Source organism: Anneissia japonica, unplaced genomic scaffold (assembly GCF_011630105.1).
Source record: "Anneissia japonica isolate Jap-2015-1 unplaced genomic scaffold, ASM1163010v1 scaffold287743_len2803612_cov181, whole genome shotgun sequence".
NCBI classification, from domain to species: domain Eukaryota; kingdom Metazoa; phylum Echinodermata; class Crinoidea; order Comatulida; family Comatulidae; genus Anneissia; species Anneissia japonica.
Genome location: NW_022733259.1, coordinates 2287672 through 2309422, shown reverse-complemented (window position 1 = coordinate 2309422; position 21751 = coordinate 2287672). Strand labels below are relative to the sequence as shown.

At 30.8% G+C, this 21751-nt stretch overlaps 1 protein-coding gene across 1 annotated transcript in view; it reads left to right on the top strand.

Annotated features, from left to right (window-relative positions):
• Nucleotides 1–3643: 3643 nt before the first annotated feature.
• LOC117116015 (regulator of G-protein signaling 7-like) overlaps nt 3644–21751 on the top strand; it is a 42952-nt gene continuing 24844 nt past the window's right edge. Inside the window, exons 1-6 of the mRNA XM_033259944.1 lie at nt 3644–3713; nt 4778–4936; nt 5981–6045; nt 6833–6909; nt 9656–9809; nt 10449–10499. Of these exons, the coding sequence (XP_033115835.1) occupies nt 3644–3713; nt 4778–4936; nt 5981–6045; nt 6833–6909; nt 9656–9809; nt 10449–10499 (576 nt within the window). The remainder of the gene's footprint in view (nt 3714–4777; nt 4937–5980; nt 6046–6832; nt 6910–9655; nt 9810–10448; nt 10500–21751) is intronic.

Sequence of the window (21751 nt, the reverse complement as noted above, 5' to 3'; positions counted from 1 at the left end):
ATAAGAGACAGATATATATATATATATATATATATATATGTATGTATATATGTATATGTATATATATATTAAAATATTGTATTTAATCATAGATATTCCTTATGCCATATAAATTATATTGGTTTTTATATACATATGATAGTAATATTATTCTGGTTATTTAATAGGTCTAATGACTTTGGTATGAAGGAACGCCTTCATCAATGATGACCATTAGTGGAGATATTTCTCCATATCAAAATTCATATCAATGTTATTCTTCTATATTATTATTATTCTTATTCTTTGTGATTGCAATACTGTGAGAAATATTTCCCAATCAAAAAAAAAACCATGGGAGTTTACAAGCTTTGCATCATAGCTTACTTGGTAGAGAATCCGTATTATCCTCACTATCAAGTGTTGTACTTAACAAAAGCTTGTGACATGCCTAAATATAGTCATGATGACATCACATCATGTCCATATATAGGCACATCATGACTATATATGGGCATACAACAGTTTTTTTGTCAAAGAAAACTTGATAATCTGGACATGCCTGTAAACATGTTATATGCTTTTGAACAAATTCAATTGGAATGATGATAAAACTATTGATTTGGATTTTTTTTAATGTTATATATTAATTTTTCAAAATCTTAATATCTTTGACAAAGAATGATTAAGATTATATTTATATCTGTATATGATTGTAAATAAATATATATTATATTGATAGAATAATTATAACATTTTTTTGTCATAATTATTGTTATTAAGTAAGTATTTATGTGGAAATTACACCTTTAAATTTACCTTTACCTGTGGTGCATCCACAATGTACATCTTAAAAAGAACAATCAATATTAAAAACAAAGAATTAAACAATTAACTTAACAAAAATACATAAAGGCCTACACTAACAAATTGAAATTGGCAATTAAAAGTACTACACCAGACAGAGAGAGGGGGGTGGGTGTCACCAGTTATTAATGTAATAACTGGTGATTTGTTGTTACTGCTATTGACTAGATTAGTGAAATTTTAAAACCTGTTTTCAAATCAGAAAATTTTTGTATTCGTTGTGACATAATTTTTGGTTCTCCTCCAGAAAGAGTTCAGATTTTAAAAGCTTTTGACTTTAAGGCAGATGCAATATTCAAGAGTTTTTCTTTTTACTGAACAATATTTCGATTAGAATTCCTGCAAATTTACCACTCGATTACAAAGTTCACAACAAGGGTACAAGGTCATAAGGTCACAGTTTTGGCTTTAAAAACAACTTTGATATGAAAATTTATATATCCATAATTCAAATTTAGTATGCCACTATATACTATTACTTTTTTGAAAGATAATCAATAATTTTTTTTATGATACTTTAAGATTATTTTGTAGATATTATCTTTGAAGAGATATTATAAAGTAATACATATTTGAAGATGAAATCAGTTCTAAAGTTTATTCATGTAGTGAATGCATTAATAAAATTATACATTTCATACACGTAGATTTTTAGTCCGATTCCTGGTACTCAGTTTAAAAATAGAAGCCACATTAAACACTCATTGTGCCATACAAAAAGTGTTTATTATTAAAATATAAGGTTGCAAATACTTCATTTGAAAATTAATTACCAAGTTTTAATCCATAAATTATAAATGTTAAATTAACGGAGCATAATGTTAAGTATTATTTGCCCTATATATTGAAAGAAATCATATGCAAAGAAAATGTACAACTTTAGCATTGTAAAATGTGAATATTCAGTAGAAAACTATGCTACTGTATCTATTCAACAACTAAACTAATGATTTAATTCAACTAAGCTAGGGATTCAATTTAATATTAATCAAATAAAGATTAATTTCAACTAAACTAAGGATTCAACTAAAACAGTAGGAATTCAATTCAGCTAGCAATTTAATTCAATTAACTAGAGATTCAAATTCAACTAAACTAAGGATTCATTCAATTAAACAACGTAACTACTTTAAAGTATTTCGCTACAATTACATAGCCTTTTGAACATAATATAAGAACATATGTTTCTTATATCAGATTGCATAATTTATGCTAACATGAACACAAAAATCGTGATAAATAAGTGTATTCAATATAGAGTGTAAAGATTGGATTAAACTATATTAATTTATAACTTAACCTCACTAACGGATGGGCTTACCCGGGGTCTAACAAAATTAAGAGTTTTAAATCCATATGCATTATTTGCTAATTAATACATAAATAAAATAAATAATAAATAAACAGAATTACAAATCACAATTTTTGGCTTATTTTTAAAAATCAAGAAGAGGGTATGTGTTGGATAACTTTTATAGGTGTATGTAGTACCTTCAGCTTCTACTAATGTGAATGGGTTCCTTATTTGGAAGGGAACTTACTAGGGCCTGTTGCTAGGTCCCAATTGATAAGAGTGTTACTAGGTTCCCACTGAGATTGACCTAACATCTCAAAACAAATACCGGGATTGTTATTGCTTCCTTGAAATTAAAATAGCACCAATCATACACAGTGTGCAACCCCCTATATTCCAAGTGTAATATTCCTGTACTATGAATATTCAGCAAAATACACTCATCAACAATAGTTGTACCCTACCCAGGTACCCGTTTGTGCTCATGGATGTGTCGCCATGCCCCACCCAAGAGTTATGTCACACATCAATTGATATTTTTCTTTCACTCTAGAACTATTATTTGAATTTAATTAGCATAATACAATGAACATTTATGAATAATAAATAAAATGTGTGTGTGTGCTACAGGACTCTATGATAATTAGCGTATTTTATGCATAAAGCATATTATTCATATATGTTATATCACAATTAGCATATAAAATTAGCATAAATATGTAATAACATAATTTACATAATATACATAGAATATTAAGTAATCACAAGGTATTATACTAGTGTGTATTTACTATTAATTTGCATAATTATCATGGTTTCATAACATTAAATATAATTATAAGTTACAAAAATTTAGGGCTAGAACGTATATGATCAATAGTTGCCAATATCAAACATTTCCCCTCTATACATTAATTTATTTCCAAACAACCACTGAGCAGTTAACAATAGCATAAAAATAATGTTTAATGCTGAATGCATTTTATGAAGATGATTTTTATGGTTGTAGGCACAAAAATTGTTTCTCCATGCCTGTACAAAATTAGCATAATATGTGTAATTAGTATAATGTATGATGTGCATTCAAGCGTGAAATAATTTTAGACTACTAATGTGTTGAATTACTAACCTTTGTCAATGTGATTCATCAGACAAGCTTATAGTACCAGGTTTAGTACACACATTAGTGAAACACGCGCATTAGTGCTGTAAGCACACACAGTAGTGTTGTAAGCGCAGAAAGCACAGTCATAGAAGATGCATTTACATTTTTTTTGGTACATAGTAATACACAGTGATAATACTGGTTATTAATTCATGATGTTGTAGCTGGGTGGACTCTCTTGGGACCTAACATGCAGTCACAATAGAATCTTTAAAAAAATAACTACTATTCATATTCTGGCTATATTACTATTGTGTAATACTCAGTGGTGGCGCTATGATTTTCAGATAGGGGGTGGGGGACTTAAAAATGTCCATCTGGAGTTTGACAATGGATAGATGGATTTCTTTTGTGTAAACATCCCTGAGAAAAATTCTAAAGAAGACTTACCTCCAGTAGGATCCTTCTGTAGGTGAGGGAAGTACACCGGGAAAAAATGATCTACTCTTTTTTTAAGAATATTCTGCTTTCTTTAATGTACACATGGGCCATAAAAAAATGCACATAGGACCATGAAAGGCTTAAACGTCTCATCTGAAAGACGGTTTGCTATCGTAACTTGCATTTCAGCCCTCCAGTTGAAATCAAGAGAGCAGTGATGGAAATTGAACAGAGACCAAAAGATTTCAACGGTTCAGCACACACACAGTGGCTACCAATAGTTTAACTGACTGAGCTTAGCTGCTCTCATATTTCTGAAAAAAAATCGCCGGGGTTCTAGGAATAAAGCCCTGGTGGGGCAACAGGGGGTGAAGCCAGGTGCTAGAAAATATTTTAAGCTGTTTTGAGGTGTATTATCATGTAATATGCTAAACAATATTTTATTAAAGAAAAACAGTTTTTTCCTTTTTTTGGTCTGAAAATCTGTTGCTTGACAGAGGGTCTTGGCTAAGTCCTCCTGACCTACCTCTGCTAGTGCTGCTACTACTACAATACTACTTTACTCACATATGTTCCTATGAAATTGTTATTAAGTCTGGAAACAAATAATTAAACACTGGCAATGCCTATGTGTGTTCATGCTTGAGTTTAGGTTCTGGACTATAAAGCATTTCTCTAATATTAAACGGTTTAAAAATTTGTTCCTCACAGGGAGGCTTAGCTGTCCTCCTGTCATATCTCTGCTAGCGTGGAAACTGCTACTACAATACTACTACTATTATTCACTCGCATATAATGTTGTTATGACATTGTTATTAGTCTGGCAACAAAATAAACACTGGTTATGCCCATGCGAGTTCCATGCTTAAGTTCAGGTTCCGGATTAATCATTTCTCCCGGGTGCATGAACATGTTTTTCATCCTTTCCTAGTACTCAACACCTTACCATAATTAAAAATAAACTGTGGAATCCTTTGTCGATAGGCATTGGAAAACCCATTACTTTACGAACATTATATGTAAATAATGTAATATTATTTGTTATTAGTGTCCTTCATACAATAATACGATTCTCGTTACTTTGTGTTTAGTGAATGCAATTCATCTTGGCTCGTTAGTAGCAGCACACGGATATTTCTTCCCAATTACGGATCATGTATTGACTTTAAAAGACGACAACACATTTTATCGATTTCAAGCGCCGTATTTCTGGCCGTCAAATTGTTGGGAGCCAGAAAATACAGATTATGGTAAGAATACCACATAGGTTGTATATAGTGGTATAGTTAACTTTTATATACCTCATACATAGATTCTAGGCATCTGATTGGTTAAGAAGCGGGCAGTAGAAAGTACTATTCCCCTGAAAAATTGTACTTTTTTTAACCTTTTGATTGGTGCAAACTGTAGGCCTCACCATCAGGCTGACGTAGAGGGGACTGCGACGTCTACTACGAAAGAGATTGGCCCTTTAGGTCTAATGTCTTTTTTTCTTACAAGATTATTACACACCTTAAACTTACATAAATGGGCCTTCACACAAACACAATGTAGCAAGAAACACTTGTTAAAGTTTCCCTAGTATGTTTGTGAATCGGGTGAAAGACTTTTATCTTTTTCGAAAATTGATGCATTATAAATTTTTGATTATTTTCATTATTATTAAAGTTTTCCATTGTTCAGCACAAACACAGTGACTACTGATTATCCAGCTACAGTGATCCTGCGTTCAAGCTTGGTTTCCATAGAATCTCTACACGGTCGCTACAGTGTTTTCACTGCAATCGTTGCACTGCATATCCGTCACTGACGCAATCGGGAACACTCCCTTATTCAACTGACTAATCAGCGTCGCCAAAGGAGTCGATGATAGCGTATAGTGATTTTTATGGAAACCAAGCTTTGTCTACACTATTACATTTTATGTGACATGATATTTTTACGGCCCTTGAAAATGAATTAAAAGCCCTATGAGTGTGGCCCAAGAAGCAACGTTCACTAGAAAACACCTTGTTTTTTTATGGCCCGACACCGATCATATGTAAAAAGTAACATTAAAACTGAGAATAAATTGGCACAAAAGCATTTCTTGGGGGTTTTTGGAAGCATACTGGAAACAAAGTTTGGGTGCGGCCCTCTGTGTTAAATCAAAAATTCACTTTGGCCCTCCCACCCCTGTGATAAATAAAAATTGATTTGATTTGATATGATTTTAACCATAAAGATGCATTTTTTACCAGCATGAATGAATAAATAAATAAATATTGTTCGATAAAAATTTTTTATTTTCACAGCGGTTTACCTTTGTAAGAGAACTATGCAAAACAAGTCCAGGTTAGAGCTAGCTGACTATGAAGCGGTATGTTATTCCATTACGTAGAACTACATTGCTTAATTACACTGCCCTCCATTTCAATTTCATTTTCAATAATCAGATGTGTGACTTCGGCTGCGATTAATACTATGAGGGATAATTAGAAAAAAAAAGTCATTACATCTGATATCTTGATAATAATGAACAGGATAGATTTTTTATATTCTTAATTAGTAGTATTAAGATTGTAATATTTTTTATGTATTTGTTTTTAGGTCTTTCTCTAGTATAATAGTAATAAGAATAATAATTGTAGAGCGAATGTATCCATTGCCAAAAATAGTTAATCATTTTGCATCATTATCAACATCATTCTTATATGCTGGAATAGTTACAACATAATTCTTATTATAATTGTCAACCTTATTATCATCTACATCATTACCATATTCATCATCATCATCATCATCATTATCATCATCATTACTATCATGATTCTCATCTTTATCATCAACATCATTATCATAATCATCACATTATTATCAACACCATCATCATAATCGTCATGATCTAAGGTAATTTTCTTAAGTGCAGTAATTCATTCACATGACCTTTAACCAGTAAGTAAACAATCTTGGTCACCTAGCAACCAAGTGCATGCATCAAAAAGATGTCAGAGCGAACCACCTCTTTTATGATTCTCTAGCCAATTGACTCGAGCAATGATGATGGAAGAAATATTCCATGCAAGTTTAATAGTTATGCTATAAAAAATTACTGGATGAGTCAGCACTAGAAAATTTTCATATAAATAAATTATTGAATTCTATAGGAAAACCTGGCAAAATTGCAACGAATGTTTTCTAGAAAGTGGGAATTTATCTTCATGCAAGCCGAAGTACAAGCAAAGTAAGTTTACAAGTGAATTTGTTTATTTTCTATATTATATGTAACCTATTTATATTAGTTTTATATTTATTGCCATAATGTTTATTGTTGTGTGTTTAATTTATTATATTTTTATATTATGAATCAAAAAATTTCGCAAGTGATTCGGGCGGGAATCAAACCCACAACCTCCTTTGATTTCTATTCATCATCAATAAAAATACAAAAAGCATTAAAATAAAATACAATGATGAAAAGGACAACCAACAAAAAACTCAGAAGAGCTTGTAAATCAAGGTGTCCTAAGTAAGAAAAAAAATAAAAATATTAAGCCAAGTAAAAGACAATGACCAATGCCAACAACATCATGTAATATAAGTAAATTGAATAAGGAAACACACTCAACACCACACACACACACACACACACACAAGTGCCAAAAGAAAAACCAAAAAGGTAAGAAGTAAATAAATAAAGTGAATAAATAATAATTTTTTTCCTTTAAGAATATAAAAAAAATTAAAAATGATTTTAAAATATATAAAAAAAATGTAAAAAAAAAAATCCTCCAGATAACTAGCCTGGTGCCTTAACATTATTTGACCACCGAGCTTGCGCTTGGTGGCTAGTGATGAATCTGATCCCAAAGTAGTAGCGGGTACTTTACATTTTTTTGCAAACATTTGGGAACACTCTGAGCATTGAGTACTATAACATGGTAGGGCAAACATCGATTTGTATTATTTCTCCTGACGCAAAAAAAAAAAAAAAAAAAAAACGCCATCGAAATTTTTTAGATTATTATGCTTTTATTTTTTGGATTGGCATATGCCTATTTACAATAGTATTCTTGTGACAAAAGCATATATGTATCAAATTCAAATTCAAATGACATTTATTCATTGTGGTATTCGTATTGTGATGCAATATGTAAAATCAATTTTAACATTTTATGAGATAAAAATGCATGATCTTATGTACTAATAAAACAAAATGCAATGAGTGTACGGAAAGGATATTGATGAACATAAAGAGCCAATGCTTTAAAATCATCATGTAATTATAACATTTTTGTTAATGTAAATTTAATTTTTAAAATTAATATATTGTTATTAATAATAATGTAATGTCATATTGGTAAACCAAACTACCAGCCGTTGAGTCTGTGGTTCTACAACGATTAACAAAGAAGTTGTAAACGTTAGGATGTTTGAAATTAGTGCAGCTCGTCTTCAGTGTCCACATATTTAACACATGCGTTTGATTAAAAACATAATGGCAGAGGTAAAGGGGATCTTGAAAGGAGTCAGAGTTCAAACAGATGATGGCCATCATGAACGCAGTAACAGTTTGTACCACATAGTATCCTCTCTACTTTTATGAAATATGATTAAGCAGGGGCGAAGGCTGGTTTTTTGCCTGGGGGGAGGCGGGGCGCGAAAATTGAGAATGCGGAACTAAATCAATATTCCAATGAAAACTTAAAAGTCACTTTTAGTACCTCACTCATTGTTACTAATTTGCTGCCATGGGGGGGGGGGAAGGTGTGCTTTAACACCTCCCTCCCCATAATTTTTAATGTAATGATGATTTTTATTTTTTACTGTTTATATAATAGTGATATAGACTAAAATAGATAACTATGGTAAATGCTTGTACAATAATTGTTCTGGTAATTTTCATTCATTTATTTATGAATTCATTTTTTATTGTTTTATTTATTTACATATTCATTAATGATATATTCCATTGTTGTTCAGTATAAATTGAAAATTTCATAAAATGCAATGCAGTAAATTTTAAATCTAAATACTGATTATTAAAATATGAAAAATTATAAATGATATATTCTATATTATTGTAACTACTGTACTAGTAATAATAATAATAATAATAATAATAATAATAATAATAAGGGAAAATGGTAAACAAAAATACAAGAAGCAAATTTTAATCTGGCACTACAAAAACTAATCTACATTGAATTCGCGAAGCTCATTAATATTTTTTTAATGTAGTTCTTTTGGTGTAGTATTAAATGGATGCAGATATAAGAATTGTGATATTTGGAAATGTTAATGCACATATTTGGAAATGTTAATACACATACACATCGTAAGCGTACAATCTCCTCCGCTGCCTGGGCAAAATGCTCGTACTTAAAAATATTCACCATTAAACATTAAATTTGATTGCTACTAATATAAAATATACCTATTCACACTCCTTGTGAAAATAAACAAATGTATGCAAAGTACACTACGTTGACCAAGGACGGGAGGAGCAAGCCAACGTGAGATGTGAACACCTGATGGCTAAGAATTAGATTAACAATAGCACTCCCCATTTAATAATATTAATAATGGCTGTATGAACTAATATTAATTAAAAAGTGTACAGACATTTAGTTGGTAAATAATAATAGATGTAATGTCATCAATACCATCTCTTTGAAAGCATGAATATCTCCATATCTGTTTGCGGTAGTCTTCCAGCATTTATAAACATTTTTTAGCATTTGTTATTATTTTTTTTTGAACGTTAATGCAAGTTACAACTATTCCATATTTGCACTAACAATACTGCTTTATAATTATTATTAAATGCCCTATTTTAATATATTTTACATAATTTTTAATAATTTTATTTACATCAAATTTTTAATATAATATTTTGTATTTTTTTGCTTTTGCGCTTTGAATGTTGCATTTCCATTACTAAATTACCATCTTCTGATTACATGATTCAAATTTCATTTCCAATTCAGGGTTGACAAGAAGAGGGACAAAATGGAGCGAAAGGTTCTGGACAGCCAAGAGAGGGCGTTCTGGGACGTTCATAGACCTGTACCAGGCTGTGTAAACACTACAGAGATGGACATAAAGAAAGTTAGTCGAATGAACAGGTCGTCCTCGAAAAAGGTGAGTGTAGTGATAAAGATTTTTTGCGGCTTGATAAACAATGAGCTCTGGTTAATTGTAGCTACAGTTTAAACATTCAAAATATTGGGTGATCTCAGTGTTCATTCACCAATTAGAGGATTAGCTTTGATTTTTAAAATTGATTGTTAGTCAGAACAGTGGTCTCAAATTAGAGAGGCCCAGAATTGGAGGGGAAACTGTATCTATATTAGGATTAATAATTAATTTTATCATATTATAATTTATCACAAATATTTTTTATCTTTACAACTGATCTTTATTTATTTTTTATTTATTCTGATTTTTATTTATTCTGATGTTGAACTTACGATAGGTTTATTTATACTCAATATTTTATCTTGCGTTTTTTTTTATGTTAATATTTATTAATTGGGCAGCTGATGCTCAATGAGTTATAGCAAAACTTTAGTTAAGCTGCCCCTGACCAAAATTTGTTGTATTGTAAATGTGCATTGGTTGAATAAATAAATTAAATTAAATGAATTATAGAATATCTTAATTTTAAAAATTCATTGCGCTATCTTCATAATGAAAACTATTTTATCACTAAATATAATTTTTAATAGCAGCATTGAAAACAATTAAATTAATTGTTAATTTTCTTGTTTTATTTTGCAGTGTTATACTGTAACAGACATGACAGTACATGAAGAGGAAATACAGAAACAGGTTAGAAAGAAAAAATATTATCTAAACAAAATGCGGGTAAAGGAATCAGCGCTTCTATAGAACCATCACGCATATATTGCATGAAATCAAACACATGGCATGGTGGTAGTATGTACATTAGATTGGCTGTTGCATCATGGTATGCTTGGACAATCGTGTGAATAATAACTATAGACACTTTCAGGCTATTAGCCCGGCTATTAGTAGCTAGCATGTATAATATAGATTCATTTATGCCGCTGTAGCACATGTGTGAAATTTCTAAAAATATGGCGCCCTCATAAGGCCAAATCTTGACACGCATGTGGCTTTGCCACTGTTATATTCACACATGCTGATGGTCAATGAGCATGTCCACAAATAAGGCTATATGTGACAGAAAATAGGTAAAGATTCAGGATGTTAATATTTAGGCACAGTAGGGTGGATTAATGCCAACAAATTAAGTATTTTACAAGGGATCTGGATTCTTGTCTGATGCTTAAAAAGAGTGTTTGCGTCCCTTGGAAGGAACTTTTTAGTTTTTTGCTCTCATCGCAGGAATAAAAATAGCTATTGGCCTACCTGGTAGGATGGGAGTGATAATACTGGTCTGAGGCTAAATGGACGATTTCAATAGCCTGTTACTAAGGTTCCACAAAACGACATCCATTCGAACAAAAACATTTCAAGTGTGGGTTGTACAACGTCGATATTCTTAGCACAATTGAATAACATGCTCAGATTGGTCAGTTTAACTGTTTGATTGACATTCCAGAAAGGTCTGTGCATGGCTAGGAAAATGACACAGGAAATTGAAGAGTTTCATTGTGTATCCAATGATGAGGGGAAAATATACAATGAGCTTTTTTTCTCCTGAAATGTATTGGGCTAGGTACAATGTTAAACAAACTCTGTCGATGGTTGTGTATGTAAATTGCTTCTACAGTCAATTAGAGCCAAGTGTTGTGTAAACAGTTATTGGAACATGTGGGGTAGGTGAGAGAGAATGCTCCATTAGGACTGGAGTTGAATAGCTTGGTGGTGAAGATGCTTGCCTTGTAATCCCAGGGTCCTGGATTCAATTCCTGTGACAGCGGGACTTTTTCTCATGACAAAATACAACTTTCCCTAAGCCTCATAAAGAGACTTCACTAATAAAAGCATCACGTTATTGTATTTATTAAGGAGGGCGCCACTGAATATCAGCCAACTTTCTAGGATACACTGAGACGGTCACCCTTTATAAATATGGTTAAAAATGTTGTATGTGAAGGTGACTCAAAGAGAACATCTGTTTGGATGTTGATGAGAACTTTTCTTATTTTCTCATTGAGAAATGTTGTAGCTTGTAAGAAAAAAATCATATTTTGGGGGAATTTCTATCCTTTAGTTTATCGAAGCATTTATAATTATCTGAATAGTGGCTTAAGCAGCAATATTTCATATATCAATTCAGTGTCTTTATACCATATTTGCTGAGAAGATGCATTTTGCAAATTTCCAAAATATCAGATATATATTTAAATCAGTATTTCTGTTTTGTTTAGTTAATTTTAAATGATATTTTAATATACAGGTCCCCTTCCAATTAAAGACCATAATTTTGGGACCAAGGTTTTTAAGGTCTTAAGCAGCTTTGGTCTCTAATTAGAATAATAAATATAAAAGACACTTGTTAATTTAGAACCACAGAGAAATGGTCTTAAATAGACCGAATCGGCAACTCCAGCTATTACTGGTCATGTGACATATAGTGGGTATTAAATGTAAACATCCACATCGTAAACCACAGTGCGCTCATTGAACACAGTATATTGAAAGAGCTATGATGTTTTTTAGACAGCGACCTAAAGTAAATTAAGGCAGTAAGCCTATGTTTTTTTTAAATAGTGATTTATAATTACTTTGGCAATCTCCATGCATTTTATTTAGGCTCTGGAATTCTGCTAGTGTACAGTAGGCTACATACAGGTATAGGCCTAGGCTGCACCGTGTGAGTGTTAAGCCTTGACCAGGGTCCGAGCGGGGAGGGAGTTGTTATGCCTCGACTATATATCTCTGTAGTTGAGTACTGTAGGCAATAAAGAAAATAACCCTTAACGGTACTGATTGCTCAACCAGACTTGTGAAACAGGCTGGTGATAATAGGCCTGGTTGGTAATCCTAATGCCAGTACGTAATAATATGTCATATGACGATCATTATCCTCGGCAGTAACTACAGACATCCTATGATATAATTTTGGATTTAAAATAACTGTAAAATAATACTCTTGCAACAAATGGGGAGATTCTTTTTTTTTTTATGCTGCGATAGCATTTTTGCCATGAATAATATTCTTGACTTAGGCCAAGGCCTAAATAGTACCTCAGCCAGCGATGACTCCACTGGAGCAATATAAACGTTGTGAAGGTACCGTACCTTGACCAGGACCCGGAGATACTCTTGCAACAAATGGGGAGATTGGTTTTTTTGTTTTCTTTTCATGCTGCGATAGCATTTGCCATGAATAATATTTTTTACTTAGGCCTATGCCTAAAAAGTACCAAAACTTCCAGGCTTTATTATCACTATCCATTGGAGCCGTACCAAACCAAACTGATAAGTGTTTGAAAATTTAATTTTGAAACACTTTTAAGTGATTTACCAAATTATAACTCGCATTCCAACCAACATTTGCAAAATCTATGATGTGACTTACATCAACAACAAGGCGAAGTCATATTCAATGCACTGTCGTCTTGCGATCTCGATAGATGTAAACAAACCCTAATACCCACTATATGTCACATGACCCGAGCCGACGATTCAGTCTATGTGGTGGTCTCTAATTTATAGGTGTCTTTAATTGGAGGTAGACCTGTATAATTTTTGGAGAAAATAATGTATTTCATCTATTACAAATATATCATGCTGTGTACAAGAAACAAACAACCTAATGTCTGCAGAACTAAAATTAATACTGGCGGTGAAATTAGATGCCTCACCATCATTTCTTGTGTGCACACGGCCTGCCAGTGAGAAACATAGTGGTTTAAGTTTGTCGCCCTCAATATGCTAGAAGGGATGTCTCCATATGCTTCCATTTTGAAAACAACCTTCTAAAATTCATTTCGTAACATTAATGGCACATACATAATTAGGTTACATATTACTTGTCCGTATTTATAAGGCAGTACAGTATATCATTTCCTATGTAGCATGTTGAAACATACAGGCTAATGACATCATTATTACAAATTAAACCATTGAATGTTTCCTAAAAAAAATGGCCTTCACTAGACATGATCACCTATAGGCCTTGGGTATTTCCCAAGGGTTAGATTAGGTAGGGCATTGACTGGAGAAAATATCATTAAGATTTTACCTCTTAACTTCTGTTAACCTCTGAAAATAAAATGTATTTAAAAGTAAATATATTATATATATTTATTTATATTTTATTACATCCAAATGCATTAATGCAAAAATAGAATGTATACTATGACAAGAATGTGAATAAATATAGAGCATATTATAATAGTATAAACAATATCTGAAATTAAAAGTCTACATATTTTTTACAACATTTATTAGGCCACAAAAATTACAATACATACAGAAAGAGGAAACTTAGAGTAATAAAATAATATGTATATTATATATAAAATTACATATAGAAATATATATTAATATAAACATAATTTTATATATATTACAAAGCAAAAACTATATGGAAAATGGTGAAGTAATAATAATCATCACAGAAAACAAAGAATAAATAAATACAATTTACATGGATCATTGATCTTTAATTAACCTTAGATGACCTGAATTACTTTTTCTTAAAATCACATTACATTAATTATAATTCGTAGACATAAATTTGCATACTTTTCATGTAGTAAAGAATGTTTAAATCTGATATTTAAAATGTGAAAATCACCAATTGGAGTGAACAGTTTTTGTTTTTTTTTGCTTATTTTTTGCTTTTGGGTCAGTGAAATCTGGCATAATCATTTATGATCTGATTTAATGGTGATTTGGTCTCAGAAAAGGATTGTAATACCCAGTCACAATGCGCTCCTTGGCATAATATCATTTTAAATTACAAAGCTTGTTGCACCCCTCAAATGATCATCAAGCCCCCTCCCCCCACCCAACTTCACTTTCGCGCCCCCAATGAGTACCTCCACTTCAAGACTTCTAGATACGCCACTGTCTGCGAATCAGAATTACATACCCAGCTAGCCTGCTTTGTTAATTTGTTGTTATATGTTATGTGTTTCCGAAATAATTCATATTTAAACAGCCACTAGAGATATGAGAATGTTTACAGCTATATATGGTTTTTGGAGAATCCATTATAATTCAGGTTGGGCATTATGATATTAGAAAGTATGTTTGCTAAACTTATAAATAGTCGAGTTCTATAGCATTAGGAATACAGTTCATGTTCAGGGACCACTAAAAGGAAATGTATTGGAAATAAAATCTATGTTCCGGGATGTTTTAGATTGCTTGACTACTGTATACTTATTTAGTTTTTATTTTATTTTCCAAGAAAAAAGAAAGAATCTAAACAAATTTACAATAGCACCTGCAGGTAACCAAAAGTAAACTATTCGGATTCCAGTTATGGAATTTGAAATAATTTATTGTTCAAGGACCACCAATTATTTGGGCCCTACTTCTTGGTAATTGATTTCATGATGATTGGCCTCATAAATAATCAAAAAGTACAATATTTAACCCTGAAGCACTCATTCTAATGTTTTACTCCTAATTTGATGTTTGAGGTTTAGCATGGGAACACACACATTTTGTAATCTGGAGAACATTAAAAATTAATCCAATTAAAATCGTAGTTTTCTGTGTAAAGGAAAAAACATCTGCTCAAGAAAATCATGTGTATGGTGGTATTCCTAGCCCATTTTACAAAGTGGAAGCCAATACAGGTAATCATTGTCAATGTATTGTCCAAGTTCACAAGGAATTTTATTGGACGGTTAAAGGTAATTGAGTTGCAACAGGCAGTAAGATTTAAATTTATTTTTTTGTTCGTATTCAATTCAAGCATGAGATGATTTTTGTTAGAGTTTTATACATTAAAATTATTATTATTATTTATGATTCTTGAGTTAATTTTAATATTTATAATGTATAAATGTTCTTCGAATGTTATCAGAATGTCTTCATATTTAGCAGATTAGTAAAGTTATATTATAGTTTCTTTGATATTTTATTTTTATGAATACTTACCAGTTTTGAAGTTTTCTGAATATAAAAACAAATTATCAGAGTATTTTAATGAAATTATATATTTGAAGAAAGACTGTCGCCATCCAGATTCAAACCCAAGACCGTTTGGATATTCTACCAACTGAGCTTTGAGGCCAAATTATATACATCCTTGGATTTTCCCATTAGGACACATTTTTTTTTAATTTCAAGGTGTTACATGATACTCAATGAATATTAGTATTTCATATACTATTGGATACTTAGCAGATTATCCAATAGTAATAAGTATTTCATATACTGTTGGATAATCTGCTGATTATCCAATAGTATATGAAATACTAATATTCATTGAGTATCATGTACTACTATTGGATAATTAGTAGTAGATTATCTGATTTTTTATTTTTTTGTGCAACTTATATCTGCATAGTAGCAAATATCTATGCTTTTTACCATTATTGTCTGCATATTTACCAGATCTGGATGTTTAGTAGATTATCTGGGTATTTACTAGCTATAACTAGATATTTAGTAGATAATCTGGGTATTTATACCAGATCTGGATGTTTAGTAGATTATTTTGATATTTACTAGATTAAATAGGTATAAAATTATCTGGATATTTACCAGATCTGGGTGTTTAGTAAATTATCTGGATATTTACAATATTATCTGAATATTTACCAGATTTGGATGTTTAGTAGATTATCTGGATATTTACCCTAGATATTCACTAGATCTGGATGTTTAGTAGATTGTCTCGATATTTACTAGATAAACTAGGTGTTTAGTAGGTTATCTGGATCTTTACCAGATGTAAATGTTTATTAGATTATCTTGATATTTACTAGATTTACTAGGCATTTAGTAGATTATCTAGATATTTAGCCGACTACCTGAATATTTAGCAGATTTTTCTAAATATCTTTTTAACTACTGTATTTACGAGAATACATAAGGTTTCATAGATAATCAAAAAAGGAAATAAATATTTAGCAGATTATTTAATCATTGGCAGATTATCTTAATGTTTATTTTTTTATATTGTATAGTGACAATGATAATTTCAACATGTAGATTTCTGGCAATATTTGCTATAATCCATCAATACTTACTAGTATGTGGATTATCTGTATGATGATCAGATTATCTGGAAATTTACTGTAGCAGCTCATTATTTAGCTTTTTTTCTATCAGATCATTAGAGTATGATATAACATTTCTACTTATCCTAAATTTGACTTATTGAACTTGAAATACAAAGGTTACTCTTTCTCAGAAATAAAATGTAGAGGTAATGGTACTCCATTTCTTGAGCAAGGCACATTTATTTATTTATTAAATTATTACTATGTAGCACACAAATCAAGAAATGGCTAGAGGGGTGCCAAGAGGACACAATGGGCTAAAATCCCAACACAAGATGTGGGTATCTTCTAAACCCTGTGGCCAAATAAACATACAATAAATAAATATAACAAAACAGCACAGAGGCAAACATGATATATCAGATTGAAATATCCTATAAAAAGACTGCTAAGATGTAAAAGGTTAAAAGTTAAAAATTAGGCATATAGGATGTTATTCTGCACCCACAATTGTTAAAATACCAATCAAACTTGAAGTGAGTGATTAAAAAAGAAAAAAATAATTATTAAGAAGTAATTATCTACATTGCTTCAATCTACCAAGCAATGGGTACCAACAAAATTGCTGGGAGTAATCTGTGATGAACTAGTGTCCCATCTGGAGGAGTTATCACCAGCCGCAATGAAACTTAAAATTGGAATTTTATTGTATGTATGGATTGAATTAGGATAATAACATCCAATCTGAATTAAGAATTGGTGTAAGACTGGTGTAACAATAGCCACTGCATTTGTTTAAGCAAGGGAATCGGAGTGATCCATATTTTTTGATGACGTAATCAGAGTTATCCAATCTGAATTAAGAATTGGTGTAAGACTGGTGTAACAATAACCACTGCATTTGTTTAAGCAAGGGAATCGGTGTGATCCATATTTTTTGATGACGCAATCAGAGTTTCTCAGAATAATCCTCCTTTTTCTCACTATCTTTACTTCTCATCTTGCACATATAAGTACTGTAAGTATTGAGTGAGACATTCCTAAATGTAATGGTGTGTTACTACCTTGAACGTCACGTAACCTTTATTTGGAAGTTTGATGTGGCTTTTGAAGCCTTAGGGATGTGGCTATCATAATTGTTCATAACGTCAAAAGGATTTCCACAAAAAATTATTTAATACTTATAGGTTCATAGAATTCCGGCTTCCGGGCGTACAACCACCTCACAGAAAATCTAATTACTCTATATAACTAGGCGAGAGTCATACTGACTTGCTGCAAACATTTTTTAATAGTTCATTGCAATACAAAGATTTCTACAAAGATAGCTAATGGCATGTTAGGCCCTCCAGGCCTTAAATTATATTTTCTTCATGGAATTATTGCATAGAAAACATTACCAAGAATATTAGTTGTTAACACCTTGACAGAAAGGTAAATGGGTGCAAAATTAGTTTATTTATGTGAAGGATTAAACAAGACAATGAAAAGACAGATTGTTGAACCTGTTGTAACATTTAAGGATAATTTGTGATGATGATAATTATCAAAATAATGAGTACTTCTAGGTTGCCATATTCGAATGTCTCATTGTTCCAAATTGAGAATACAATAAAACATTAATACAGGGGAAAATGCTAGATGAAATTCTCAGAACTGATCTCTTAACCAATATTTCTGGGAGCTCCTGCTCTATTTGTCAAGGTTAATATACATGAACACGATAAGTAAACATTATAAGAAAAGTCGGACATATAGATAAGAATTGGAGTTAGTATATCACCTGGTTATTTTGTGAAATACATTATTTAACAAAATAATTATGTTGTTAAAACATATGATGTGTATGTTATATTTATTGTGTGTTTACAATGATTTCAGATTTAGATATCTGAAATGCTGTGTCCATGGTGATGATGCTGTGATGATATTTTCCCCTCGATACTATCTTGAACTTCCAGGGGTGCTTGCTTCTGTGAAATGCCTAGGCATTCTCGCAGACACTTGTGCTGCATTATGCACTCGTAGCACTATCACCAAAGAAACTAAACATTTTCATATATGTAGGTTGGAGGATAACCCATAACTTACAGCATCATTGTGCTGAATTCTGTATGGGTGTGGTTCGTAACTACTGCAGCAACCATAGAGAGGTGCAAGTCACATCATTACACCAAAAAACGGGCTAAAATGAACTATGGAATCAGGGGTAACCCCCTACTCTTCCGAAAGATGCAAGCCAGATGTGTACACTGGACGTCCATTTTTAAGTCCTTATTTGAGAAGACTGATTCTATTTTGTATTTGTTTGTTTGTGGAACAGTTATATTAAAAGTGTGTTTAAGTTACCACTTAACACAAAACTGTTTTCTGTTTCTTTTTGATGGACCACATTAATGACAATTAAAGTGGCACCTCATAATTCAAAGATTGATTAATTAATTGACTGATTAATGAACATAAAACATATGGTGTTTTACTTTCAGTTTTAATAAGAATCCATTGTTAGGTTATATGCATAAAATTCAAGGTTTATATTATAAAGATATGAATATTTTGAAAATGATTAATGAGTTTCTTTTTGATGGAACACATTAATGACAATTAAAGTGGCACCACATTAATTCAACGATTGATTAATTAATTGACTGATTAATGAGAATATAAAGCATATAGTGTTTTAGTTTTAATAAGAATCCATTGTTAGGTAATATGCATAAAATTCAAGGTTTATGTTATAAAGATAATCAAGATTTTGAAAATGATTAATGAGTTTCTTTTTGATGGAACACACTAATGACAATTAAAGTGGCACCTCATTAATTCAATGATTGATTAATTAATTTATTGGTTAATGCGTATATAAAATATATAATGTTTTACTTTTAGTTTTAAGAAGAGTCCATTGTTAGGTTATGTGCATAAAATTCAAGGTTTATATTATAAATATATGAAGATTTTGAAAATGATTTCTGTTAATGAAAGCATAATTATTTTTGTTACTCCATATTGTAATACTATGTATTTGTTGTTTTTTTAAATTATTATTTAGTTATTTTTTATTATCTTCATTATTTATTACTATTTTGCTCTCTTTAGAAGCTACCACTTTTAATCAAACATTAAAAAATACATATGCATCATTACTATTATTGTTTTCGATTATACAATAGATTGGTCACATCTAAATTATTTTAGTATTAAAAAATGCATGATATATGTTGATTTATTGAAAATTATTGCTATTTTTCAACATTTTATAAATTAAAAAAAAAAAAAAAAAATTTTCATGACTTTTTTTTTTATCTATGGATGTGTAATTCCTTGAAAAAGTAAAATGTAAATGACAATTTATTTGATGGTAGATTCTTTTAAAAACTAAGTTATTTCAGTTTTAACAAAATGCATATAATGATTAAAAAAATAATATTTTGATGTTCATAACAATCTATTTTTGCAGGATTTAGCAATACCCAAATTGAAGTTTAAAAATTTCTTGAAATTGTGATTCCGCTTCCATGAAATTGGTCACATCTAAATTATTTTAGTATTAAAAAATGCATGATATATGTTGATTTATTGAAAATTATTGCTATTTTTTCAACATTTTAAATTAAAAATAAATTAAAAAAATTTTTCATGACTTTTTTTTTAATCTATGGATGTGTAATTCCTTGTAAAAGTAAAATGTAAATGACAATTTATTTGATGTTAGCTTCTTTTAAAAACTAAATTATTTCAGTTTTAACAAAATGCATATAATGATTTTAAAAAATCAGTGTTAATACAGAATTTTATCATTGGATCCATTTTTACTGGGGTCATTTTTACCGGGGCCATTTTTACCAGGGCAATTTTGACCTACATTCTAGTGTAACGGTTGAGTTGTATCTTTGGAGATCATTATAACTTTATCTAATATACTTTCTTCACATATGCCTACCTTTAGTATTTACGCCTGTTATTTTAAAAGCTGTCTTATTTAGTTTGGTATTAGAGGTAGTGTGTCCTTTTTAGTTAAACCTGAAAACCATACAACACTGCAGAACGGGATAATAGATTGTATCATACTTTGGTAGAATAAATATAAGGCATCATTTCTTACGGAGAAAATAGAGTCGTTGATTTTTTTTCGGTATGAATCTAATGTGAGTGTTTACATTCATGATAAGGTAGGACATGTATTTTTTATTTTGATAGTTATTCATCTACATGTTATTTTTAATTATTTTGTTATATGATTATTGTTATTTATATAATACTTATTACTCATACCAATATTTATCCTTGATGGGAAAATGTTTATATGTTTCTTAAACAGGAGACATAATCCTGTATCATTTAACAGAATTCCCCACAAAAGTGCACTGTAGACAAAAAAAAACTGCCTTATTTCCATGGAGATTATTAATACAATGGCCTGATTCTTGGTTTCAATTCTTTTGAGACTACAACTATGGGCAGAGCAGCTGTTGAGTGTGAATTAAGGCATGTTTCTCGTGGCTGAGTTCACATGCAAACAGGATCAGTAGTTTATCAGATGGCTGAGTAGGCCTTGCTAAGTATTGTGTGTGTGAACTTGAGGGATTAGTATGTTCTTATGGCCAGGCTGTGGTAAGAATTAATGATTTAAATCCGGGAAGAGACAAACTTACATGAGTTGTTCTAGTTGTAATTCATGTTATGAAGTAAGTAACACAACTAGAAGTAAAATGTTAATTGTTAACAAAATGTTACAAAGAAAGTCTGTTTTTTCAACATTTAATTGCCTTACTTTTCTAATACCAGTAAATAGTTCTTAATTTGATGATAATGATGACGATGTAGAATTTGATTTTTAGTAACTTTTAATATATAACTGAGAGAAAAAAAAAACCCTTAAAATTAAAGATATTTATACTTAGTGCATGATAAAAGGCTTGTATCTTTTGTTGTTATAATTATTATATAATATAAGTT